Consider the following 27,042-nt stretch of genomic DNA (forward strand, 5'->3'; position numbering starts at 1 on the left):
CAGGGCTGGACACAGACACGCTGCAGGGCTTCACACAGACACGCTGCAGGGCTGAACACAGACACGCCGCAGGGCTGGACGCAGACACGCCGCAGGGCTGGACGCAGACGCGCCGCAGGGCTGGACGCAGACGCGCCGCAGGGCTGGACACAGACGCGCCGCAGGGCTGCACGCAGACGCGCCGCAGGGCTGGACACAGACACGCTGCAGGGCTGGACACAGACGCGCTGCAGGGCTGCACGCAGACGCGCTGCAGGGCTGGACGCAGATACGCCACGGGGCTGGACACAGATACGCCGTGGGGCTGCATACAGAGATGCTGCAGGGCTGCGTGCAGACACGCTGCAGGGATGCACACGGACACGGTGCAGGGCTGCAGGCAGACACACTGTAGGGCTGCATGCAGACACGCTGCACGGTTGCACACAGACACTCTGCAGGGCTGGACACAGACGCGCTGCAGGGCTGAACACAGGGTTCAGGGCTGGACGCAGAAACACTGCAGGGCTGCACGCAGACACGCTGCAGGGCTGGAGACAGACAGTCTGCAGGGCTGGACTAAGAGTACAGGGCTTTACACAGACAGGCTGCAAGGCTGGACATTCATGCTGCAGGGCTGCACGCAGACTGGGTGCAGGGCTTGACACAGACACACCACACGGCACAGGCAGACACGCCGCAGGGATGCAGAAAGACAGGTTGCAGGGCTGGAGGCAGACACACCACAGGGCTGGAGACAGACACGCTGCAGGACACCACGCGGACAGGTTGCAGGGCTGGACACAGACACGCCACAGGGCTGCACGCAGACACGCTGCAGGGATGCACACAGACACGCCGCAGGGATGCACACAGACACGCCGCAGGGCTGCAGGCAGACACGCTGCAGGGATGCACACAGACACGCCGCAGGGCTGCACGCAGACACGCTGCAGGGCTCAATGCAGACAGGCCACAGGGCTGGATACAGATGCTGCAGGGCGATACGCAGACATGCTGCACAGCTGCACGCAGTCACTCTGCAGGGCTGGACGCAGACAGTGTGCGGGGCTGCAGGCAGACACGCTGCAAGGCTGCAGGCAGACACGCCGCAGGGTGGCACACAGACACCCCGCAGGGCTGGAGGCAGACACGCCACAGGGCTGGAGGCAGATGCTGCAGGGCTGCACGCAGACACGCCTCAAAGCTGCACGCAGACACTCTGCAGGGCTGGACACAGACAGGGTACATGGCTGGATGCAGATGCACTGCAGGGCTGTACGCAGAAACGCCGCAGGGCTGGAGAGAGACACACTGCAGGGCTGCACGCAGACACTCTGCAGGGCTGTAGGCAGACACGCTGCAGGGCTGTGTGCAGACGCGGTGCAGCGCTGGACGCAGACACAGTACAGGGCTGGACGCAGAAACCCCACAGAGCTGGAGACAGACACGCTGCAGGGCTGTACGCAGAGACGCTGCAGAGCTGGAGAAAGAAACGCCGCAGGGCTGCAGGCAGACACGCCGCAGGGATTGATAGAGACACGCTGCAGGGCTGCACGCAGATACACTGCGTTGCCCCATGCAGATAAGCTGCAGGGCTGCACGCAGACACGCTGCAGGGCTGGACGTAGACACGCCGCAGGGCTAGACTCAAACACAGTGCAGGGCTTTACACAGACAGGGTGCAGGGCTGGACACAGACACGCTGCAGGTCTGGAGACAGACACGTTGCAAGGCTCCAGACGGACTGGTTGCAGGGCTGGACACAGAGACACCACAGGACTGCACGCAGACAGGCTGCAGGCCTGGATGCAGACACGCTGCAGGGCTCTAAACAGACACGTTGCAGGGCTGCAGGCAGACATGCTGCAGGACACCACGCAGACACACAGCATGGCTGCTGCCAGACACGCAGCAGGGCTGCAGGCAGACACGCTGCACGGTTGCAAACAGACATGTTGCAGGGCTGCAGGCAGACACGCTGCACGGTTGCAAACAGACATGTTGCAGGGCTCCACGCAGACACGCTGCATGGCTATACACAGACACGCTGCATGGCTATACACAGACACGCTGCAGGGCTGGACGCAGACACGCCGCAGGGTTGCAGGCAGACACGCCGCAGGGCTCCACACAGACACACTGCAAGGCTCCACGCAGATACATTCGAGCACTCCACGCAGGCACGCTGCAGGGCTGCAGGCAGACACGCTGCAGGGCTGCAAACACATATGCTGCAGGGCTTCAGGCAGACACAATCCATGGCTGCAGGCAGACACGGTGCAAGGCTGGACACAGACACGCCGCAGGGCTGCAGGCACACATGCTGCAGGGCTGCACGCAGACACGCTGCAGGATGACATGCTGCAGGTCTGCACAGAGACACACTGCAGGGCTCCATGCAGACACGCTGCAGGGCTCCACACAGACATGTTGCAGGGCTGCAGGCAGACACACCACGGGGCTGCACGCAGACACGCCGCAGGGCTGGACCCAGACGCGCTGCAGGGCTGGACTAGATGCACTACAGGAGTGTACGCAGAAAAGCCACAGGGCTGGAGGCAGAAACGCTACAGGGCTGCACGCAGACGCACTGCAGGGCTGGACTCAGACACGCTGCAGGGCTGCAGGCACACACGCCACAGGGCTCAATGCAGACACGCCACAGGGCTGGATACAGATGCTGCAGGGCTATATGCAGACACGCTGCAGGGCTACAGGCAGATACACTGCAGGGCTGGAGACAGACACACTGCAGGGCTGGAGACAGACACACTGCAGGGCTGCAAGCAGACACACCGCAGGGCTGGACTGAGACACAGTGCAGGGCTTGACACACACAGGCTGCAGAGCTGGACACAGACACGCTGCAGGGTTGCGGGCAGACATGCTGCAGGGCTCAACACAGACACGCTGCAAAGCTCCACGCAGATACACTGGAAAGCTCCACGCAGACACGCCTCAGGGCTTCACGCGGACAAACTGCAAGGCTCCACGCAGATACACTGGAGGGCTCCATGCAGACACGCTGCAGGGCTCCACGCAGACACGCCATGCCCGACTACTCTCCCTAGCCCCCTCGCAAATCCTGCTGTGAACCAGCAGGCCCCAGTACAGCCCAGCACCGCTGTGCCTGCCCAGGGGGTGGCAGCCAGTGGGGGGTGCCCAAGAGTGGGTGCTGGCAGTTTGGGGGAGCACCCACCCGGCCCCAGCGCAGGGCAGCGTGTTGGGGTGATCCTGGGTCCCCACACCATGACACCCAGCAACAGCCACTACGTGTGTGTCACAGGGCTGTGCTTGTCCCCCTGTCCCCTGCAGGGCTGGACACAGACACACACACACAGACACACACACACACAGACACACAGACACACACACAGACACACACACACACACAGACACACAGACACACACACACACACACACAGACACACACACACACACACACACAGACACACACACAGACACACACACACACAGACACACACACAGACACACAGACACACACACAGACACACACACACAGACACACACACAGACACACAGACACACACACAGACACACACACAGACACACACACAGACACACACACAGACACACACACACACACAGACACACACACAGACACACACACAGACACACAGACACACAGACACAGACACACAGACACAGACACACAGACACAGACACACACACAGACACACACACAGACACACACACAGACACACACACAGACACACACACAGACACACACAGACACACACACAGACACACACACAGACACACACACAGACACACACACACACACACAGACACACACACACACACACACACACACACACACACACACACACACACACACACACACACACACACACACACACACACACATCCCCAGGCACCTCAAAGTCCCCACCACCCTCTCCCACGGGCATCCCCACCCTGATGCTTTCATCACCCTCAGCATCCTCACCTGTATCCCCCTGCTCCTGGACACCAATTTAAGCCCAGCAGCCCCAGTGCTGGGATGTGTTGTGCTCAGTCCTGTTCTCTGTGCCCACTGTGGGGGTTTCTTGCTTTACCTGCCCCCACTCAGGTGTTTTATTTCCCCCAATGGGTGCTGGATGTGTGGTGAGACCTGCTGCTGCCATGGTTCCCCCTTTGCTGTCTGGGGTGGGGGTGATGGGACCACCTGCAGCCCCAGCTTGTTTGCTGTGCTGAGCACCCCCCAGATAGGAAGCCTGTGTGTTGGGGGGGTGATGACTGGCAAACCAGCCTTCCCCCCACCCACCACGGGGACACCCATTCTGCCCCCCTCTCTGTGCACTGTAGGTTCTCCCCATCCCTCTTCCCCTCTGCATCCTCTCTCCAGTTCCTCTGATCCCAAATATCACAGCTCCTGTGCTTCCCCCTGCTGGTACTCACACCCCCCACCCCCCAGATTCTTTCCTGGTTCTCCCCCATTCCTCTTTACCCCTCCAAATCCCCTCCAGCTCCGTTGCCCTCTGCAGGACTTTGCTCCTGTCCCCTGCTCAATCACCGCTATCCCCACCGAGCACCTTCAGCTCGGCTCTGGTCCCCTGCATGCTCACTCCCACCCTGTGTGACACTCCCTGCACCCTCCCATCCCTTTCCCCCTCCCCATGTACACCTGGATCCTCTCTGGACCCATCTCCAAGACCCTCCCTGGGTTTCTGTGCCCCCTGCTCTGCTCCAAGCTCCTCTGGGGCCACCCAGAACCCTCTGTCCCTTCCTCTACTGCCCGTGAGCTTGAGCAGGATGTTCCCCCCATGTACCCCCTGGATGGGACCCTGCCCCACAGTCTCACAGCGAAGAGAGCCTGGAAAGAGGCTTTGCTCTCAGCCGCTCTGGGTCGCCCATGGCATGGCTGGGCTGGGACAAGCACCAGCCGCCTCCTTCCCCAGGGGAGCTGGAGTTGGTCACATCGTTGTGCAGGTTTTGGCAGTCGTTCTCCTTGCTGGTGTTCTTCAGATGACCTGAATCCCAGAGCACAAAATCTTTCCCATTGATATTTGTCCCAAACAGGCACGGGTGTCAGAGCCAGCGAGCTCCGGAGTGAGAGCTGTGCTGTCCCCGTGCTGTCCTTTGTCCCTGCGTGAGCAGTGAAAGCCTGGCAACTGTGTGGGGGTGTTATTTTTCTCCGCTGAAGTGGCTGAAGCATTTCAAGGGGTTTCCCCAGATGTGCTTGGCAGAGAGCTAAAGCCAGGTGTGTTTCCCTGGTCTCTGCATCTCCCAAGACACTCCCAAGACAGTTTTGGTTTTCCACCAAACCGAATGGTGCAGCTGATGCGCTGGAGGGAAGGGGTGACATCCAGAGGGACCTGGACAGGCTGGGGGGTCCATGTGAACCTCATGAAATTCAACCAGGCCAAGTGCGAGGTCCTGCACCTGGGTCAGGGCAATACCCAGTACCAGCACAGACTAGGGGAGGGAGGAAGAGGTGGATGGATGGATGGATGGATGGATGGATGGATGGATGGATGGATGGATGGATAGCAACCCTGTGGAGAAGGTTCTCAGCTGGTTCTCAGCTCTCCTGTGGGCCTGGAGCCCCCAGAGCCCCTCTTGTGTGGGCAAGGATGGAGCTGTGTTTCTCCATGCCTTGAGCCTGCGGTGGTCCCTGGTGCAGAAACCCCCCTGAGGCCACGGGCCAGCTCCTGCACCCTGCATGAGCACTGTGGGCTGAGTTCTCGTGCTGTCCCCTGGTTAGGACATCCCCAGCAAGATCCTGGCACAGGAGTCATCCTTGGAGGCCCTGGAGAAGTACATCAAGGAGCAGGAAGAGCTGCAGGAGGAGCTGGAGAAAAAACTGAGGGATCTGGAGCTGAAGAAGGCTTTGCTCCTGTTTCACCAGGCCCCCAACAAAACCAGGTGCTGCTGGCCTCGGGACAGCCGTGTCATAGAATCACAGACTCGCTTTGGTTGGAAAAGACTCTCAAGATCATTGAGTCCAACCATCAACCCACCCCTGACACTGCCCCATGTCCCTGACAACCTCATGTCCGTCTGTCCAACCCTCCAGGGATGGTGACTCCAGCACTGCCCTGGGCAGCCTGTTCCAATGCCCCACAGCCCTTTGGGGAAGAAACTGTGCCCCAGATCCAACCTCAACGTCCCTTGGCGCAACTTGAGGCCATTTCTGTTTGTCCTATCACTTGTTACGATTCGGGTGGTGAGAGCCTGGCCCATGTTGGCCAGAGAGGTGGATGAACCATCCCTGGAGACATCCCAGGCCAGGCTGGATGGGGCTCTGAGCAACCTGAGCTGGTGAAGATGTCCCTACTCATGGCAGGGGGGGGTGGGTTGCAACCTGAGCAGCTTTTGCAACGGATTTGTGGTGTCTCTGCACCCCTGTGCAGTTGTATGGATGTGGCTGTGGTTGGCTGCAGGATGCTGGAGGAGGAGCTGAGGGCGAAACTGCAGGAGCAAGAGGCCGGGCGGGACCGGTCGCGAGCCCAGATGCTGAAGAACGAGGAGCTCCTCTTTGAGATTGAGAACAGAATCGACCACCTCCTCTTCCATCTGCACGGCATCACCGTGCCTGGCCAGGTAGCCCCCCAGCGCTGGGTGGCGCAGTGACACAGCGCGGTGACACTTGGTGCAGCCACCGTCACCCCAGGTGGCTCATTTTGCCCACCAAGGTTGTTCTCTCCGTCTCCAGGATGACTCTCTCCTGTCCCGGGGGGTGGAGGGGAAGCTCCAGTACCTGGCCCAGAAGTGGCAGTACCTGGAGCAGCGGGCGGCCCACCTGCCCCCTGAGTGCAAGATCCTGGACGAGAGCAGCGAGGTACGTGGGGTGTCCATCCCTGCTGGGGTCTTCGGGGACCCGCGCCAGGAGGCTCCTCCTGATGGCCCGTCCCAAGTGAGGAGAATGGCGGTGGCCCCATGGAGCAGCTCAGCTCCAGGTGGCAGTGGGCACTGCAGGGTGCTGTTCCCAGGGGATCATCAAGGGCATCCCTCGGGTTGTAACACCCACCTCCCCTTCAACAATTAACCCAGGGTGTCTTTCACAGATTTTCGTGAAGGCCAGGGATTTTCTGGAGAAGAAAATGTCAAGCGATCCTCGGAACGTGATGGTTTCCTTTGAGGAGAGAGACAGCAGCGATGACGGTAGGAGAGCTTAGCGGGGACGTGTCCCACGGCGACTGGAGTCAGCTGATCGGAGCCAGCGCAGCGAGAGCCAGAGCCGGCGAGGTTCAGTCGACTACGAGGTTTAGCCGAGATTAGAAAGCCCAGAGGGAAACGTACAGGGACAGCGCGACTCCCGGCGGTCCCGATCCCCCCGAAGCCCCGGTAGCCATTGCGAGAGAGCGGCTGACGTGGCGGGGGGCGTTCCCACGGTGACGGCGACCACACCTCCTCCCCTTGCCTTGAAAAAACCTTTGGGAGGGCACCGACTAGCCGCTGACCACCAGGTGCAGAGAGGAGCAACTAGCGAGCGCAGCGGGTGTGGCAGCTGGCGCAGCGGGTGTGGCAGCTGGCGCAGCGGGGTGCAGAGAGCACTTGTTGTTTGTCATTCCCACCGACTTATTGCCAGCGTCCCAGACCGCTGATGACCATGGTCGCCTCCAGAAGGAGAGAGCATGTCTCAAAAAGACTGTGGCAACGCAGACTGAAGTTCTGTCCCAAACGGTGGCTGTTCAGGTCTCCGGCTGCAAGGAGTGCCAGAGCCTGCTGCTGCCGGAGGAGGGAGGCCAGCACTCTGCTTGTGTGAGGTGTGAGCAGGTGCAAGATCTGCTCGACATGGTTGTGAAGCTTAAGGAGGAGGTTGAGACGCTGAGGTCCATCAGGGAGTGCGAAAGGGACATCGACTGGTGGAGTAACACCCTTACGTGCCGGTCGGAAAGGCCCCAGGGAGGTACCCCCGAAAAGGAGATGGACCTCCTGCCCTCCCGGACAGAGGCGGAGGTCCTGAGACAGCCCCACCCTTGTCGCTGTCGGGCAGAGGTAAATGACCTAAAAGAAGATGAGGGTTGGAAGCTTATTCCAGTTCGGCATCACAGGCAGCCCCCCTCCCTGCCTGATTTGCCTCCCCAGGTGCCCCTCCGTAATAGGTTTGAGGCCCTGGATCTTGAAGAAGAGGTAGGTGAGGAGGTGGTGCCAAACCTGCCTACAAGATCACATAGGAAGAGGCGGTTGACTACACAACTGAAGACTACCTCTGATAAGAAAGATAGAAGGGTGATTGTAATAGGAAATTCCGTTCTGAAAGGAACAGAGGGCCCAATATGCAGGGTTGACCCTCATCTTAGGGAAGTCTGTAGTCTACCTGGAGCCCGGATCAAGGACATTGCTAGAGAGCTCCCCAGACTGGTGCACCCGACAGACTACTACCCACTGCTGGTCTTCCAGACAGATGGGGAGGAAGTTGCTTCCCGTAGTCTGAGGGGAATGAAGAATGACTTCAAGGTCTTGGGAAGGATGGTGAAAGATTCAGGGGCTCAAGTGATCTTCTCTTCACTCCTTCCCTCTTCAAGTGACGATGTGGGGTGGAATGGGAAAATTCAATCTCTAAATGGTTGGCTCCAAGACTGGTGCTACAGGCAGGGCTTTGGTTTTTTTGATAATGGCTGGTTTTATAAGACTCCAGTCCGGACAGTGTTATGCAGGAAAGGCTTATCTCGCAGAGGCAAAAGGATGCTGGGGCAGGAATTAGCTGGGCTCATTTGGAGAGCTTTAAACTAGGCTCGAAGGGGGATGGGGTTGTAGTTGGGCTTGCCCCAGTGGGGCAGCATTCTAAAACAGATGAGGACCGGGTGGCCTCCTGTGCCCCTAGGGAGAAATTGGTGTGCTCTGCTCGCTCCCTGAAATGCCTGTACACCAATGCGCGCAGCATGGGGAATAAGCAGGAGGAGTTAGAATCCTATGTTCGGTCGGGAGATTATGATCTGGTGGCAATTACAGAAACGTGGTGGGACAGTTCACATGACTGGAATGTGGTCATGGATGGCTACGCCCTTTTCAGGGGTTTGAATGATGCAGAGATGAGGTTCTCAGGACATGTGGCAGTGCCAGGGGTGGGTTATGGTTGGACTCAATCTTGAAATGATTCTATCATTATTGAATCAGGGTTATATTACCTGCACTTTATGGATGACACAAGTACAACACAAGTGGCACCTGTTTACAGCAGAACTCCACCAAAACTCTCTTGCCAGCTCTCCGGTTTCATCTCCGTGTGTGTGGTCGCATCATGCCCTGCACACACCAGTGTCCCTCTGTCACCTCTGCTCACCCACGGACTGGGTGCACGGAAAGGTCAATTGAATTCAGAAATTAATTGCAAAGATAGTAAAACAAGCTCCTTATAGTTACCTTCATAAGTGATTTCACATACCATGTATGACATCTTCCCATATGTTAACTCCCTTCCAAGGCATCTCAGATGCCCAGGTCCCAGCTTTGTATTGTGTGCTGAGCTACAGCCGAGGGCAGGACTGGCTCCAGCGCTGCCTTTTCGCTCATTTCTTGCTGTTTCTGTTGGCTGCAGCATCTTAGAAGCGCCCGAGCATCCACACCCGCGGGGAGATGCTGATTTGTTGGCTCCAAATACGAAGACAACACTAATCCTTCTCACTTCAGCACAACTAAAAAGTCATCAGTCTTTCTGTGATGTTTTTCCACCAGTCTCCCTTGATTAGATTTTTCCCCAGGGGCTGTGCCAAAGGCTGTGCTGGGATTGAGCCCGATTGCTTTTCAGAAAGTTCCATCCTGTGGCCAAGTGTAAAATCCTTGCTGCTTCCTGTTCTAAAACTAAAGTCAGCAAAGCCACCTCAGACACCATAATCCCTGTAGCACACCACGGATGTGCTGCAGTGAGGCAAATACCCAACCTCTCAGCCTTGCTCATCCCCAGATCTACAACAGTCCTGCTCCCACACCTTCACGGTTCTACATGGACCCTTAGTTTTAATTACCTGTTCATTTTTTTCTTTGAGGGACAACTATCATTATTTTTCACTGTGAGGCCTGACTTAATCACAGGGTTTGGAAGTTGAAGATGACACTAAAATAAATGAAGCAAAAATCACCACCACTCTACTGTAAGGAGAGTTTCCCAGAGTGAAACTGCTGCTTACAGCACCCCCTCATCCACATCGTTATAACAAACATGTCAGACAAAATCAGAGCCAGGACTGCCCTGTGTGCTACACCACTAGTTACCGGCCTCCACGTAGACTTTGCGACACTGATCACCACCCCCTAGGCTCAGTCCACACTTCTTCAGCTTATAAACTCTAATCAATCCACACAATCTCCAATAAGATTTATTATTATCATTGAGACACCTTGGAGACACATGTCGAGCTTTATTAGTGTCTGTATTACCAGCAGGGCTAGCAGGATAAATCCAGGACAGGACTCAGTCCACTCACTGCCTTGAGAAACAGCTGAATATACCAACAATATCTCTTCAGAAAAAAACATACAGGGGAGACGTCTTTTATACTTAGAAACTACAGGGGTCGTGGCAGCTGGACGCCAGAACCCTCAGATAACGGTTGGTTGTTGGACTGAGGGATCAGCTCAGATAAATGTATTAAAGCCCAGCTCAGGAGCGGGTATCTTCCCCTCCCCAGTGAAAGAGTCCACCGGCAGGCCTTTCGCTTTCCGTAGCCAGGCTCTCCTGCGCGCTCGCTCCCGTTCTTCCGTGAGCTGCTGCTCTGCCTTACACTGAGCTGCAATAGCTGCCTCGTACCGCTCCTTCCATTTTTCCGTCAGAAGCCTGAACCCACCGTTGGGCTGGGAAGGGTCTGCAGCACTCGTGCAAAAAGAGATTTTTCTCCTGGAAACCACTTTGTTTTCCGTTTGTGCAATGGGCACATGCGTTGGTTTGGTCCTCTCAGCAGCAGCTGTAACGGGATCAACAACCTGAACCCCATCTCCAGGGGGAGGAATGACTTCACCAGGAGCTTTCTTTTCCTTCAGCAACCCAGAGCAAGTCTTGAGCCGCACAACAGAGGGAGCAGGGATGGAGGACTTCACAGTGGGGCCATGCAAAGAGTTTTTCAGCTTGAGCTGCAGCATTTTGGTTTCAAAGGGCACAGAGATTATCCTTGGGGTCAGAGAATCACTGTGCAATTTCGCACGTTGGAGCTGGGCTGCCTGATCGTTTTTGCGTTGCAGGGAGGGTTTGTGTATTTGTACCTTTTCAGGGTGGTGTTGCTCACTTTCCCAGGCTTCCTTGACTTCTGCGTGGCGATGAACGGGGTACCGATGAACGGCGGCTGCCTTGCGGGCGTTCTGCAGCGTGCTGAGTGTTAAGAGGAACTTGTCAAAGGACATGGGACTACTTTCACCTCTTCTCTTTCCAAATTGCCAAGTGGATTCTGCCTTGTCAAGATGTGCAGGCACATTGATAGAAGTGCCATGTTCGAGTCTGCTACCTGTTCCCAAAAATACAACACAGCAGGAGTCAAAAATAATTTTTCTGATCATCATTGGCAGGTTGTGCGATTATGGCCTTGACTAAGAACTGGACGGGGATTGTGTAAAATGCTCAGCCCCACGGACTTTGCCATAGTGATACGTTTGTCACTTTGTTCTGCCATGTCATTCCCATGTCAGTGCTTTGCAACAACAATTCTCCTTTTCCAGTCTGGCCAGCTGGAACTTCTGCCCCCTGGGAATATATTTCAGAGAACATTAAGTTCAGTGCAGAAAGGCAGAGCACAGCAAAGCAAACTAACGAAAGTTACTGCTTGTTCCTCATTTACGGAATTTAGAACTGATTAATCTGCACATACACATGACCCCGCTTCTTAGTTACAAACATGGGAATGTGGGGTTAGAGATTTTTTGATGGGCACAGCTCTCTGAAGTTCTCTTTCAGAGCCTGCCTTCAACTTCAAGGGCCCAAAACATTCTGAATGTAAGACTTTAGAAAAATTAACTTGGGACAAATGCCGTATGGTCACAGGCCACATTTGCGGTCTCAGTGGTCTCTCATTCTCATGTCTCAGGCTGCCGTGTCACTGTTGGCTGAGACAATTCACATGTAATTTTTTTAAACAATTTTCTGAGTTGCTGCTATTGATTAAATACCAGCTCCTCAAATTTTGTGCATGGTTCTGCTACACCTGTTAAAGAAATAAAACACAGAACAAGGATATAACGAAGCCCCCTAGACAGCAGAGAAGTAGAGCCGTACAGCTAGAGCTGAGCACTTGTCCTGTGTCTTCAACGCACAGCAGGTTCTGTAACCATCACAGGCTCTGCCAGTGATGCGTGTGAGCACTGCAAACCTTCCATCCAGAGCAGGCCTGGCTTCCGGAGATCCTCGTGTTTCATTCTTTAGTTTATCTGAGGTGCACTCGTTTGAGGAATCGCTGTCCTGCCTACCCGCCAAGGGTCCTCACCAGGAATATCTGCCGGGAATCCTCTAGAACGTGCTCTCGCCAGTTTTCCCGAGGTGAGGGCGCAGGGTTGTGTGGTGTCAGGACCACACAGTTTATTGCGCTGCTCTGCCTGAACGTGAGAACTCTGCTTCATCTTGAGCAAATGCGGGTGCTGCTGGCAAGCTGCTGATGTCATCAGTTTCTTGCCGAGAGCTAGAAAACAACACAAAAGTAATCTCAACTTCACTGGTGTCCAACCTTTAAAATTTAAATAAAACGTTCATAACCGTCGGGCTTTAAGTCTTTGGTTACTGTTTCGCCTCTTATCACAGCTTCTGAAGGTCTAGGGATTAGAAACAATCCAAACACGTTTGTTTAGCAGAAAACTTCACAGCATTCAAAGATGACAGCAAATGTAGATCTTTTAAAATATGAAGTATGTACACACAGCCCGTACTTTTTTGCCACTAGAATTACAATACACTGCACTCCTATTTGTTTCCTGTTTCTACAAACTGTGCGTCCCTTACCAAGTAGAGCCACATCAGTGAGGTCAACACCTGGTGGCCTTAAAAGCATGAAAACTTTCTCAGTTTCCCTGCAATACACAGTTTGACTGTGGAGCTGGAAGATCTGTGATACGTCCTGCATTAAATAACTGCTGATTAAAAAAAAATCACTGTGTTACGATTTAAAAGGTGCCTGCTCATGTCCAATTGCATTTCCCACGGATGGCAGATCTCAAACGCAGGTGTCCTGTGGCTTTCTGGAGTATTTTCTAATAAATAAGAACTGAACCAGCAGCCTGTTTCCCTGCACACCAGCTGTAATAATGTGAATAATACTGATTTCTCTGTTACTGAGCTGGAAAAACGACAGCGCCTGTCTGTACGGGGATATAGCGGAAGATTTGGCGAGGAGCTTAGTTAAATGTAAATACGCTCAAGTGACTTGCACCTGTCTGTAAAAAAGCACACACATCACACTCATTGTTTTACTGACCTTGTGTGCTTGACGAGCAGAACCTCTGTGTTAGATACCATAGGCCTGTGAGGAACTCCAGGCACCTCATCACTATGGCTGAGATTCCTGCTCTGTTGTGAGAAAGAGCAGGAGGCTGCACCTGCCTGAAGCCTTGAAACACAGGTGAGCTCAGCAGCTCAGAGCTCCCAGCAGGGCTGAACTGACCAGCGCCTGCGTCCCTGCCGGTGTCACCTCTGCTGGGAGCTCCCGTGAGGCTTCGGAGATCCCCCGGTAGAGAGGGAACTAAAATGAAGCTCGCTCTTTGCAGCACACCCGTGCCCTCTGGCTCTTCTTGCGACGCCTGCGGATGTGCACACACTGTCTGGACAAATGTCTCGAATTTATACCAAACCTTTCTAAAAAGGCACAAAAGTTTTACAAAAGCCTACAAGTGACGGAACCATTGAAACCAACAGCACACCTCCCAGACTGCGCTTTTGAAAAGCAGAGAGTCTGTATATTGATTAAGACGAAGGCAGCCATATACTTGCAATTATTTCAAATTCATTTTAGGAAACGCCAGCGTGTTGCAGAGGCCGTTTGTAATATTTTGAGGTGTTCCCCAGCCTTTCAGTGGCCGGCAGCGGACCCAGGTTGAGAACGTGAGCTGTCAGCACCTTCTGGTTCCAGAGCCAGGCGGCGCATCCGGTCGTGGTACAGCCTTCGCCAGCAGGGAACCGCGGTTCTGCTCCAAGTCGCCTGCTGCTGGTTGGTCTTCCCCGCCACCTCTCGGGCAGCATCCAAGGTGTAGTCCCAGCTGACGTCCTCAAACTGGAACACCAGCACTAGGGCTGGAGAATTTATCACCATCCTGAAGGAGGGAAGGAAAAGCTGTGAAAGCACCAATACCATTAACCCAGGGCTTAGTGCCTGCAGGCACTTCAACAGCTCTGAGATGACCTGCACTTGTTTAAGGGAGCAGGAACAATTAACCCCATCGGTGGTGCTGCACATTGTAACCCAACCTCTGTGTGAGCTCTGTGGGGCTCTTTTCATTCAGCTCTATAATAAATTTAGTTGCAAGATGATTAGGATGAAAACTTGCAGCAGTAGAGTGAGCTAGATCAGTGCAATGCCAAAAGAAACTGGAGACACCATATTATTAGGGACGTTCAATGTAAATTGGAGGGGTGGAGCGGGCCTGGCTGGGATGGAGTTTTCATAGCAGCCCATATTTTGCTGTGGTTCAGAGCTGTGACCAAAACACCAGCATTTTAGCCATTGCTTATGCAGAAGCTGGGAACCACCTTCACTTCAGAGGTGCAGATGTGAGGACACCTGGGAGAACTTTCCACTGTTGGCTTTTACAAAGAGGCAGTAAGGCAGGGAACAGGTAGAGGCTTTGTCAGGCCTTGGCTCGAGTCCCCAACCTGCTAAGAAATTTGGGTGCTCAATTCAACTTTACAGTTGGTCCATAGAATCTTTCAAGCTGGAAAAAACCATTAAGATCATGAAGTCGACCATAAACTCGGCACTGCCGAGTCCACCGCTGAGCCACAACCTGAGGTGCCACATCTTTAAAATACCTTCGGGGATGGGGACTCCACCGCTTGCCCGGGCAGCCAGTTCCTCTGTGTGTCTTAAGTTGGATAGAAATGGGAAATTGTCAATTGCTGGATGGAGTAAGCAAATCTATTTTTAGCCACTGCTAACAAAACCAAGTTATTAAAGCAGTCAACAAGCAGTAGAGCCTTTTAAAGCTTATTTGTGAGAAGGAAAAATGCTTAATTCCTTAAATTACCAAGTTATCTACCTAGTTTAGTTCAGAGACGACAGCTGCCCTCACCAACCTGTTTTCTGACACGTGGACAGAAGAGATGGGGCCCCCGCTGGTTTCGGCCGTCAGCACTTTCAGGCAGGTCCCAGTCAGGTAGTTAAATATACGGATGTTCCCGTCAGCGCAGCCGCTGATGACTCGGAGATAGAGGAGCTGCAGAGACACGACTTCCCTGGAAACACAACACGGCAGCGCTGGGACATCCATCGTGCTTTCCCGAGGAGACGCGATCAGCTCCCTCTTTTGTCCTGGAGGAGATGCAGAGCTCTGCCTCCATCAACAGCCTGAATAAAGAAGCTCATGGAGATATTTCAAAGGCCTGGTAGCGAAGTCCTTCATAATCCCTCCCTGCCCAAACCAACCAACCCAGCGCATCCTCAGAGCAGCCACTGTGGCTGTGGCCATCTGCCGTGTTTTAAATTGCATTTTTATGTCTAGGAAAGTAAAAGAAAATAGTATGATGGTACAGTTCTAATGAGTATTAGAAAATAACATAGTACACAGTTGGCAGGGTTCAGCATATAACTTGGCCACCTCTGACATAGACCATGTCTTCTCTTGACCAGGTAGCATGACACCCTCTTGCATACAGGTTATGATCCTTGAATTATTAGACTATGCCCTGCCATCCCTGTTCATGAACGAGTGGTTGCAATATGTGCATTTGAGGTTGTTATAGGTCTTAACTGACAAACACTGGTTATGATCACATAGTGCCTGACACTTTTAAAGATGAAGATCGTTGAATGTGGGGATATTTCAGATACTAAGCTTGATAATTAAGGCATTCTGTGTTTCTATAAGGAAGATGTGTTCTTTACAGACTTAGTAGATTGCTGAATACAACTCGAAACGCATCCGATTCCTACTTTGGGTGGTGGAAAGCTACGAGGCATCTGCTCAGCTTTCCCAACATGCTCCATCCCAGGGCGCTCCCATCGGTGCTGCCTGTGACAAGGTGCCACTGGTCAAAGGACAAGCACTTCACTGGGCCTTGGTGCTCCTCTAATGTCTGCAAAATAAAAGAAATAGGTGTAACCCTCAGTAATCTAGGTGTAAATACGCCAAGGTATCTCATGGCATTCACAATACCAGCCTCACGTACTATGTTGTAGTTTTATCAGGTGTTATTCTAATGTACCAATATACTCTGTGGATAACTGTTAGTTTTACAGTCACCAGAAATATTTCAGGCTTGCTGCTGATAATGAGCTGCTGGTGTGGAATTAACATTAATTTTCCATCTTTATTTATGTGCTCAATAGATGCCACCACACCAAGGCCTTGATCATCCATTGAATACTCACCCAGGAGAGAAGAGACCCAATGGCCCTGACTGTAATGAAAGGGACAATCGCAAATGTAGCTCAGCTGGAGCTGGGAAATCCTGCATCTGAGATTGCTCTCAATTTGCAGCTAGATTGCTCTCAATTTGCAGATAGCAAGAGCTTCACTCCTCTCAGATGTGGACTAACACTGATTCTGGACACCTCCTAAGGTAATTAGCAGTCTCCAGCCTCAACCTTTAAAATGGAGAGCAGCCATCCAGCTACTTCAGCTGCATCAACTGTTACCAGTTGTGAAGGTTTCATATTTTAGGCTGACAGGTGAGACCCAACCCCAAGAGCTGTTGGTCAGACCCCAACCTCTTCCCAGGGTCTGAATGTTCCTGCAGGAGCGGGGGTGAACGTTTCTACAGGAATGATGGGGTCAGGCACAGCAAATCAAACCCTGCATTAAAATTGACAGTTGTTTGCAAACAAGTTTTGTATCATTTGCTTACAAATAAATCTGTGGTTTCTTTTACCAGTTTAGGCTGCCTTTGGTTTGGGGCTTTTTTTTTTTTTAGGACATCTTTGGCAAGAACCAAAGGCTGTGATAAACTAGCACAGATTTTTAAACATTTAGCACAAAACGATCCACCTAAGAAGAAACTCACTTTGATCAGAGCGCCCGTATCCGCAGCCCAGACTCTGACCAGCCCTCGCTCGCACCCGCTGACAACGCGGGCACCGTCGGTTCTGACCACCCAGACAGCGCTGCTGTGCTGCAGGGTCTGGAGACATCGCCCACTCCTCAGATTCCACACTGTTGGGAGCAAGGGGGAGAAAGGTCACAAATTAATAGTAAAGAAACCTCTGGCAAAGCTGCAAGCTGATACCATTTTCCCCGAGAGCTGGTGTGGCCTTATAGCCACAAAACCTTTAAAAGTGAATAAAAGCAGAAGTAACAAGAATTTATGCAGTGACACAGAGACCTTGCATGTGCACGTGGCCACAGCTTCGGCTGCTCTGGAATCAAAATGAGACGCTAAACTCCACCCTCCAGTTGATGCCCTTGCTCTATTCAGACGCTGCCCGTGTCACCCGTCACACCTCCAGCACTCTGCCCATCTCGCTGCTCCCGGCCTTTGTCTGGAAGCTCCTGGTCTCACCTTTTACCATCCCATCCCTGGCTCCCGACACGAGCTGCTCTTCGTGTAAATCCAAGCAGGTGACTGTCCCATAGTGACCATTGAAGACTTTCACACAAGCACCACTGTAGATATTCCAGCACCTACAAAGGACCAACCAAAACAGGAATACAACGATTAACTTGATTGATGGCTTATTCATTTAATTATTTCCTACTTAACAGGCCCAGCGTTTGTCCTCTACAGATTAGGCTAAAGCCAGGAGTCATTCCACTAAGGTGTCAGAGTATTTGGAATGATCAAGTCAGGATTAGTATTAATTTTTTACCAATATAATTTGTTCTACCTGCAGACTAGCTGGAAACACATGTCTAGATTCCACCTTAGGCACAGCTACCTCCAATTAACCTTAAAATGTAGAGCTTTGCAGATAAAATTGTTTCTTTAGTGGCTGGTGTCAGTGTGATTCCTGTTGGCCTCGGAGAACACCAGCACCTGTTCAAACAAACATTTTGGAGCAGGGAAGAGCAGGGGGGTCAGAGCCTGAGTCACTGTAAACTCTTTCCCTTTTTAAGTGCTGCCTTTCATGAATTTCTGGTATTGCTGTGCCAGAGCCAGACAACCTGCTGTTCAGCTTTTACCCCTCCTTGTGATACTCTTGAGATGTAGAGATAAATAAGACGGAAGAGCTGAGCATCTCCTTGTCTGAGGGGGCAGTGTCTGCAAAGGAGCAGCTGTGCAGCGGGTACCAGGCTGTTAAACCTGCTCAGCCAAACTGTCACAGATAGACCCAGCCTTGCTGAACTCAGTGCTGACCTTAGCAAGGCCAGAATCTCACAGCAAGTGCCTATGGGAAACATCTGGTGTTTTGAGGCACTTTAGGAAGACCTGTGCGTCACCAGGCGAAACTGGAAAAGAGAAGCTGTCCTGTGTGAGTGGGGGTTGTTTCCTTATCTACTGTCCTTTCCTCGTTACTATAGCGAAAGTGAGGGAAGGAAGATTCCGAAGATGGGCTGGAAGGACTAAAGATGAATGTTTTCCTGGATATTCCAAGAGGCTGGTATCCCGTGGCACGGTCCCTGTGCTGCTCACCTGATGCTGAGATCAAAGCCTGTGCTGAAGACGAAGCCTTTGTTCTCATCGAGGAGCAGAGCTTTGCTCCCAGCACTACCAGAGAGCAGAGGCGGCACTTCTTTCGTCCCCGGCATGCCAAGGAACCGCACTTTTCGGTTTGCAGAGCCAACGGCTACCAGGTCACCACCACTGTAGTGGATTATTCTGCTCTGGTCTGATCTGGATAAGAAACAGCGACTGAGATGAGCTTTAGCCGGGTGACAAGGTACAACATGTCTAAGGTTGTGACAGGGATTTCTCTGACGCTTAATGGTCTTCACTGAGCAACCTGACACACAACACACTTAAATGGGTGAATCCTTTGCAGGGCACCACAGCCAAGGTCCCTAATTCTGCATATTCAAGATTGTATCTGGAGAATAAGCTCAATAGGTGCTGGAGCGAGTTGGGAGAAGGGAACAGAGCTGGTGAGGGGCTGGAGCACAAGGGTGATGGGAGCAGCTGAGGGACCTGGGGGGTTCAGCTGGAGAACAGGAGCTGAGGGGAGACCTTCTGATCTCTGAACTGCCTGAAAGGAGCTTGGAGCCAGGGGGGTCGGGCTCTGCTCCCCAGGAACAAGCGCCAGGAGCAGAGGAAACGGCCTCAAGTTGCACCAGGGGAGGTTGAGGTTGGATGTGGGGAACAATTCCTTCCCCAAAGGGCTGTGGGGCATTGGAACAGGCTGCCCAGGGCAGTGCTGGAGTCACCATCCCTGGAGGGCTGGACAGAGGGAGATGAGGTTCTCAGGGACATGGGGCAGTGCTAGGGGTGGGTTAATGTTTGGACTCCGTGATCCTGAGGGTCTCTTCCAATCAAAACAATTCTGTAATTCTAAAACAGGGAGAGTGCTCTGCATCCTTTGTGATACACTGGGGATCACCAACCCTTAAGTCTTTAAAAATTCCCCTGCTATCTTTATTAAAAACTGGATTTGACACTGAGGATTTTTCAACACTGATGCTGAGGGACTCTCCCCTCCAGCCACACATTCCCACAGAAGGACCGCAGGGAACAGAACGGGTTTGCAGAAGCTGCTGTTGGGCCCTACAGGGTTAGTGCAGAGAGCAGCCAGGCAATCTACTCACTGGTCCATGAGGACACGAACACTGTAGGAGCCACAGAAGACATTTCTCTCTTCTAGTTGGATTGTGTCGGTTTTCAGATCACGATAGGCTTCCTGCAGATTGTCTTTCTCCTCCCGTCTTTTTCCTCTCTGTCCAAAGAGAAATAGGGAAAAGTAGCTCATGGAGGGAGGAATGTAGCATTATTCCACAGTATTACACATAAAGGCTTGGTCCCTACTATAGTGATGAGACCAGAGACAGAATGTGTTGGTAAGGAACACCCAGAGTGCAGGAGCTTCCTGCTTGGTGCAGAAACAAGGGTTGTTCCTTGGCAAAAATGCAAGGCCTGACACCTGCACCCTTGATTTCTGGGGAAAGTGCTGTGCCCTTGGGATGCTGCCCGGCCCTGCTCGCAGCCCTGGCCCCAAGGCTACGCCTGCGAGATGCATTAGGACAAGGCAGGATTTAGGGATGCAGGCTCCTGCTCGTGACAGAAGGTGCTGAGCAAGCTCTGGTCCTTAGGAGTTGCTCACGATGGTACAAACCAGAAGAACAAAGCAACTCCAAATTCACTGTCACATCTTCCAAGATGTGTCCTCCTTCTTCCTCAAATGCTGAAATGCGGGATCCATGGAAGGCAAACACCTTCCAACATACCTGCGGTTTACTTTCACAGTCATGGCCTTCAATGACATCCCCCTCTTCGTTTAACACTGGAACTGCCACATCGACTCTTTTGGCATAGGTTGGAACTGCTCTTCTGGGGCACAACCCCTGGAATGAACCGGCAGAGGCACCACAGTCACCGCAGAGCCCGAGCACACAGAGGACGCTGCTCACGGGTGGTGCTCCAGCATCTCCATGGGACGCTGAAGCCACACGCAAATCTGAACTGCACACACTGGTTTACTGTTCCTTAAGAGACCTGACTTGCATTTACCACCTTGTTGCTATATGACTTAACTTCTTGTGAAAAATCATTGCTCTTTCTTTTTTCCTCCAAAATCCAGTCTTGAGCTTCTAAGAACCTCCAAGACTTTTCCATTTCAACAGAAAAAAGTTTGAAAGTGCATCTCATCTCTGGTGAGCGCTCACTTGGTTCAGAATCCAAACCCACTGAGATGAGAGGCTCTCGAAACATCTTCAGCAATACTTAAGTTTCATTTGTAATGCGCAAAACCTTACACGAAGCAGCCTTTAAATGCTGGCCCAGAGCTGAGATTTCAATGCTCTCTTCACAAATCAAAGCACACAAAGATCTCCTACTTTCTCTCTTTGGGGATTTACCTTTACACTTAGCTTGGTCTATGGCAAGTCTGTCCTAAGCATGACAGGCATTTCCTAGCAGTTCTGCTTTACTGTGTCCCAACCGCCAGCTGTGACTTCTCACAAAGTAATCTCATCTTTCCATCTTCCTTGGTGGAGCAAATAAAGCTCAGGGAGCTGTCACCAGCTCCTGGAAATACAGGATTTGCATTCCTGACCAAACCCTGTTTTCTTTGTTACAAGAGTGTTTCGATCCATTTTTAGAGTCGCAGGCTCTCTGAAGGTCAGTAAAGGCTCTTGCGTTGTGCTTACTGGTGACAGTATGAACATCTAACCTGGCTTAACTCTGCAGATGGAAGAACAGGACAAAGGTGGGAGGTGGCCTCTAGTAAAAGCATTTCCATCTAAGGGTTTGGGCAGTAGCAGAAAAACCCTCTTTTTAAAGCACATCATAATGGCAGAAGCCCAGGCATCATACCTGCAAATATAGGATCCCCTCCTGGACTATTTTATGACATGCACGTTCCTTCTTGACTTCTTTGGCCAGATAAGCCCAGAATTTATTCACAGATGCACATGCTTTGAGGGATTTTCGATCCAAAAGTCCTGAGGAATTAAAAGGACAGAATGGTCCACACTCAAGGCCATCCAAGGCCCTTGGGGGAAACCACCCTTGGAAAAATGAGGGCAGCTTTACCAAAGATGTACAGGGACAGGTGAGGTGGCAGGCAGCTAATTAAGTTCTTGGACCCAAAGACATTAGAGGGTGACTGGTGGGCGGCAGGACCCACAGCCTCATCTCGACCAGTTAAGGGGCACAGCAGGCGAGTTCTCCTCTGCATCAGGACCCTCCCGGGGGAGGCACTCGGTGCTGTGGGGCCAGCAGCTCACTGCTGGTGGGTGACCACCTAGGAAACAGAGGAAATGACAGTTTTGTAAGCACTTGAGCTTCAGTGGCTATTAATGGTGCTGTTGTTAGCAGCGCACCGCAAGAGCTGGCTGATTTTCCTTAAACCCTTCACTATTGTACTGTTGAAAGGAAAACACTGGACACTCAGTGTCTTGCAGGACAATTCAAGCCAGCAAGGCTGGGGGGCAGAGGTGTGTGGGATGACAACTCTTCCCACTCCCCTTTGTCCCGAGGAGCAGGCGGGGGCTCCCGAACAGCCCGGAATCCCAGTTCTAGTCTGCAAACAAAAGCTCCCTCCCCAGAGGAGGGAGGGCTGTGTGCTGCTCCTCCCCACCGCCGGCCCTGCAGGGAAGGGCTCTGCTGACAGCCACCCAGGCTGCTGACAGGCGACATCTTCCTGCCTGGGCACAGTTGCTTGCAGTTTGTGTTAAATTCAGCCACTTTAAGTCTCAGCTGGGAGAAATCAAGAGGATTTTCGCAGCTCAGGGGAATCCAGCACAAGCCCCAGCAAAGCAGCATTTGCTTTTCCTACACCCTTAGCCCTCAAAAACACTACAGGGAAAACCAGCACGGCATCCGCACCCAGAACACCGAACCGCGCCGGCCTGGTTGCCCTCGGTGCGAGGTTTCGGTCCCCTCCAAGCAGCACATGAAGCACCAAGCGGTGCCCCCAGGCCCAGGTTCAGACAAACCCCTTTGTCCCCGGGTCCCACCGGCGCCCACCGGCCCCGGGCCCGCTCACCCGCCCCGATGCCCTCGCCGCGTCCCGTTGCCAGGAGGCAACCGCTGAACGGAAACCTCCGAGCGCCGCCCGTGTTCTGCCGACAGCCGCGCCCGCCCGCCAGCGCCCGGCGTTCCGTGCCGAGCACGGGAACCCGCGGCGGGGCAGGGGGCACAGAGCCCCCGGAGCACAAGGCAGCTGGAAAGTGAAGCAGAGGGGCTGTAAAAAGACCTCAGGGAAGCGGGAGAGAAGAGAGGGGTAAAACAGCCAAACACCACACACACTCCAAAACAACAACCAACAAACCACACTTCCTTAGCCATCTAATGATGCAAAAATGCATGTAGATTAAGATTAAAGACCTGTTCATCTATCATTTGGGAGAAGGTAGGGGGATTAATTAGATTACTAGAAAAAACCTTTTGAAAAGAAGATCAAGTTCTGCAGAACAGCCTGCAAAGGCCAGGATGAACTCGTACCTCCCCAGGGACTCCCCTCAGCCTTGCAGGGACAGGCCCAGATGCATCAGGACAGCAGTGGCACGTATCTGGGCCATGCTCTGTTCACAGCAAGTTCGGGGTTGTCGCTGTGCCTGTTAGGCAGGAGTGGAAACGATGGTGCTGGATGGGAGCACAACAGTCTCTGCCCTGCGGAGATCTCAGCGCTGTGCAAAGCACTCGAGGCACCATCCCATGCACATCCCCATGGTCACATTCGCCGTGCAGGATTTTAACACGGCCCTCAGGCTGAGCAAGCAGAAAAATGCAATGCTCCAGCCTCAGCTATTTCTCCAGCGCTGGGTTGTTTTCCTGCCCCAAAGAGCTACTTACAACAAATCCACCCCTTTTCACCAGTACCAAGCACTGCTACGGGGTCTCTCTGGGTGCTTGCTCAACTAGATCAAAGCTTGGAGCTCTGCCCAGATCACGAACCCCTCCAGAAATGCGTTTTACTCCCTATGCACAAAAACGCTTCTCTTACCTACCTTCCTGCATATCTAATGGTATCTCATAAATAATATTTTCTAGCAAAACAGTCCATTTGGGATTACAGCACCCAGACACTGCTGTCCCAGGTGAGAGAAGCTCTCAGACCCCAGACCTCCAGGAGGGCTCTGGAGGGAGCAGCCACCTCTCCCTGGGCCAGATTCCATTCTGTCCCCTTCTTCATGTTCACAAGAAGGTGCAAGCACCCTGATAGGGCAGCTCCTACTAAAACCAGCCCTGAGACCCTCATACAACCGCCCATGGCCTCCTGGCTTTCACAGAGACCCCCAGCCCCAGCGCTGAGATGTCACTCTCCACACCAAACCCGAGCCCTGCCGGGGGGACCAGGAGCACATCCCACCCTGCCAGCTCTGTTCAGAAAACCCAGAGTTACCTTCCCAGCTGCACATGGCTTCCTACCTGAGGGGGGCTCAGCAGAGCAAACGAACTAGGGCTGCGGGTGGTCCCAGCACCCCCCCCCCAGGGCAGCAAAGGAGAACCATGGCAGCAGCAGATCCCACAACACATCCAGCACCCATCGGGGGGGAGGGCAGGTAAAGTAAGAAACCCCCACAGTGGGCACAGAGAACAGGGCTGAGCACAACACATGCCAGCACTGGGGCTGCTGGGCTTAAATTGGTGTCCAGGAGCAGGGGGGTGCAGGTGAGGATGCTGAGGGTGATGAAGGCATCAGGGTGGGGATGCCCGTGGGAGAGGGTGTTGGGGCTCTGAGGTGCCTGGGGATGTGTGTGTGTGTCCAGCACTGCAGGGGACAGGGGGACAAGCACAGCCCTGTGACACACACGTAGTGGCTGCTGCTGGGTGTCGTGGTGTGGGACCCAGGATCACCCCAACACGCTGCCCTGCGCTGGGGCCAGGTGGGTGCTCCCCCAAACTGCCAGCACCCACCCCTGGGCACCCCCCTCACTGGCTGCCACCCCTGGGCAGGCACAGCGGTGCTGGGCTGTACTGGGACCTGCTGGTTCACAGCAGGATTTGGGGGGGGGCTCAGGAAGAGTAGTCGGGCACCCCACCCTGTGCTGAGCTGGATCCATCCACCAGCAGCATGTGGAGGACATTGGGGTGCAGGGGGGCTGGGAAGAGACTTGCAAGGTGAAGGGGCAGGATATAGGGGCATGGGACAGGGTAGTGGGGTGCAGGGAGAAATAACAGGGTGCAGATGGATGACGCCCACTGGAGGGCAGGTAGAAACACAGTCCATGGATCCCAGCACCACCCCGCCAGCTCCTGGTGAAGCCAAACTGGGGTAACTGGGCATTGATGCTCATGGTGAGCGCCCACGGTGTATCCCAGCAGGGCTCACCCCATCATGGAGGGGCACAAGGATGTTGGGGGGCAACTCATGAAGAGCAATTGCATCCCCAGCCCAGGATCCCTGCTCTGCTCCCCCAGTTCCCAACACGATCCCCACACCAGCGGGACCCCAGGGCAGTGCATGGGGGGACCCTCACCCTTGGCTGCTGCCCCAGCCCCCAGGCGGGGTCCCACAGGGCTCTCCCACCCCCCTCCAAGCTGGGTGCCCCCGTGGGTGCAGCAGAAACGCCTCCAATATCCATTTTAAGCCTTTTTTTCCAGGAAATAGGAGCCAGGAGCCGCTGAGCGGTCACTGTCAGCCCCTGCCCGCACGGAAGCCACTCGGGGTTGCAGACAAGCCAGGTCAGCCGTGTTCATTGAGAATGGTTGTGGAGGGATTAAAAATATTTCCACTAGCTCTGTAAGAATGTATAAACCTATACTCTGCTTCTCCCTGAATAAATGCCTCTCTGACCGTCATGCAAAGGGAGGTACTTCTGTAAGAAAATAGCAACGTTAAAAAAAGGAAAGCGCTAATACATCCTGCAGGGTCCTGCCATGTCAGGGGGGTCCCTGCCCGCGGGGGCCAAGGGACCCTCTGGCTGGCACGGGGACATGGGTGACGCACATGGACGCTGGCCCAGCACCCTGCAGCACCCACCCCCAGTACAGCCCCCGTCAGCAGAGCCCTTGGTGTGCAAACCCCTAGCCCAGGGGTGAACCCCCCGGGGACCATGGCTCAGGTGGCCCTGCTAGGGAGGGGACACGTCCCCACGCTAGGGAGCTCCCAGTGATCCCATTGCTCCCAGTTCTGCCTCCACCCTGCAGCTTTGCTGTCCCATCATCTCTCCCTGTACCCAGGGACACCCCTGCGGGGGACACGGCACCAGTGTTCTGCAGGGCAGCAACACTGATGGGGACATCCTGGGGGGACACAGGGACACAAAATAGTACATTGTGGGAATGCCATACAGATGAGGACATCCCTGGGGGACATGGGGACACACAGTGCTGCTGTGTCAGGGCGCAGTGGGGACATCCTGGGGACACACAGGGACAGCACAGGCAAGCGAGTGACAGCAGAGGCTGACACACCAGCGAGGGACGATGCTGTCACCGCAGGCCGGGCAGCGCCGCGGGCACGTGATGGTTGTTATTGCTTTGCAGGGCCAGCGTTCCGGGGGCCAGGCTGGGGAGCCAACCTCTGATTTGGGCTTCAAGGGGCTTTCTCCAGGGACTGTCCCCCTGTGCCAGCCAAGGCCTGGGGGGGAGCAACTCTGTCACCCAACAGCAGGGCAGATGGAGGGGCTGGGATCGCTCGCCCACTTAAGCCAGGGCCAAGCTGAGCGTAACAGCGGAAAGCAGGCAGCCCGAGGTGACACGGGGACAAGGGACACGACTGGCGAGCAGATTGGCCAGTGGCCCTGCCCCGAGCGGCAGGGGGCACAGAGAAAGCCAAAGCTTGGGGGACAGAGCTGTCCCCAGCCCGCCGGGGGTGGCTGGGGCAGCATCTGGCCGAGACAAGGGACCCCCGGGCTGGGTGGCCTGTCCCCTCGCTGTCCCCGCGGGCTGGGCGCTGGCCGGTTGGCTAAGGCGATACCGCAGCAGCGTAGGGTGGCGGGTGCGGTGTTGGTACCGGGGCAGGATGGAGCGCGATGTAAACATTTCTGATCTGGGGCGGTGGCAAGGAGCAGGAGGAGGAGGAGGGGGCTAGTGCGAGTCCTTCATCTGCTTCTGGATCTTCTGCAGCATCTCCTGCATCCGCCGCAGCTGGAGGGGAGCAGAGCAGGGAGCGTGGCGGGGGCTGGCACCCCCCAGCCCCCTTGCAAACCATAGTGGGGTTGAGCATCCCAAGCAAATTGGGATCCTCGAGTGCTGTGGGTTGGGGAGGGAACCTCTGACACCCCTCCAGCACCCCCCACCATGGCTGGCAGCTGCTGGGGTCTGCGGGAAGGGTGATCCCTTGCTGTGGTCGCCGTTTGCTCTGCCCGCTCCGTGATCTTACTCACGATCTTTTGTATTATCACAAAACGCACATTTTGAGTCAACGGATTCTCATGATTTAACAGTCTGTGAACTTACTGTGCCATATAACAGACAAAGACCTATTAAACGGT

General features: G+C 54.0%; 2 protein-coding genes across 3 annotated transcripts in view; one reads left to right on the forward strand and one right to left on the reverse strand.

The window, feature by feature from the left end:
• LOC139826612 (ribosome maturation protein SBDS-like) overlaps nucleotides 1-27,042 on the forward strand; it is a 58,187-nt gene that overhangs the window by 20,003 nt on the left and 11,142 nt on the right. The window contains exon 3 of one of the 2 annotated variants that reach the window (XM_071802949.1): nucleotides 6,390-6,501. The exons of the other annotated variant lie outside the window; for it this stretch is intronic. Coding sequence (XP_071659050.1) covers nucleotides 6,390-6,488 — 99 coding nt within the window. The 3' untranslated portion in view covers nucleotides 6,489-6,501. Of the gene's footprint in view, nucleotides 1-6,389; nucleotides 6,502-27,042 lie in introns of those variants that run through there. 2 annotated transcript variants of the gene reach the window in all.
• LOC139826613 (F-box/WD repeat-containing protein 10-like) lies at nucleotides 10,376-21,937 on the reverse strand. Its single transcript, XM_071802955.1, has 12 exons — nucleotides 21,692-21,937; nucleotides 21,473-21,600; nucleotides 20,386-20,502; nucleotides 19,750-19,877; nucleotides 18,644-18,844; nucleotides 17,573-17,694; nucleotides 17,078-17,226; nucleotides 16,008-16,150; nucleotides 15,152-15,310; nucleotides 13,979-14,172; nucleotides 12,360-12,551; nucleotides 10,376-11,387 (listed from the first exon to the last, which is right to left on the reverse strand). The coding sequence occupies exons 1-12, from the start codon at nucleotides 21,834-21,836 to the stop codon at nucleotides 10,528-10,530; spliced, it is 2,538 nt and encodes an 845-aa protein (XP_071659056.1). The 5' UTR covers nucleotides 21,837-21,937; the 3' UTR covers nucleotides 10,376-10,527.

This window comes from Patagioenas fasciata (assembly GCF_037038585.1).
Source record: "Patagioenas fasciata isolate bPatFas1 chromosome 19 unlocalized genomic scaffold, bPatFas1.hap1 SUPER_19_unloc_1, whole genome shotgun sequence".
Taxonomy (NCBI): domain Eukaryota; kingdom Metazoa; phylum Chordata; class Aves; order Columbiformes; family Columbidae; genus Patagioenas; species Patagioenas fasciata.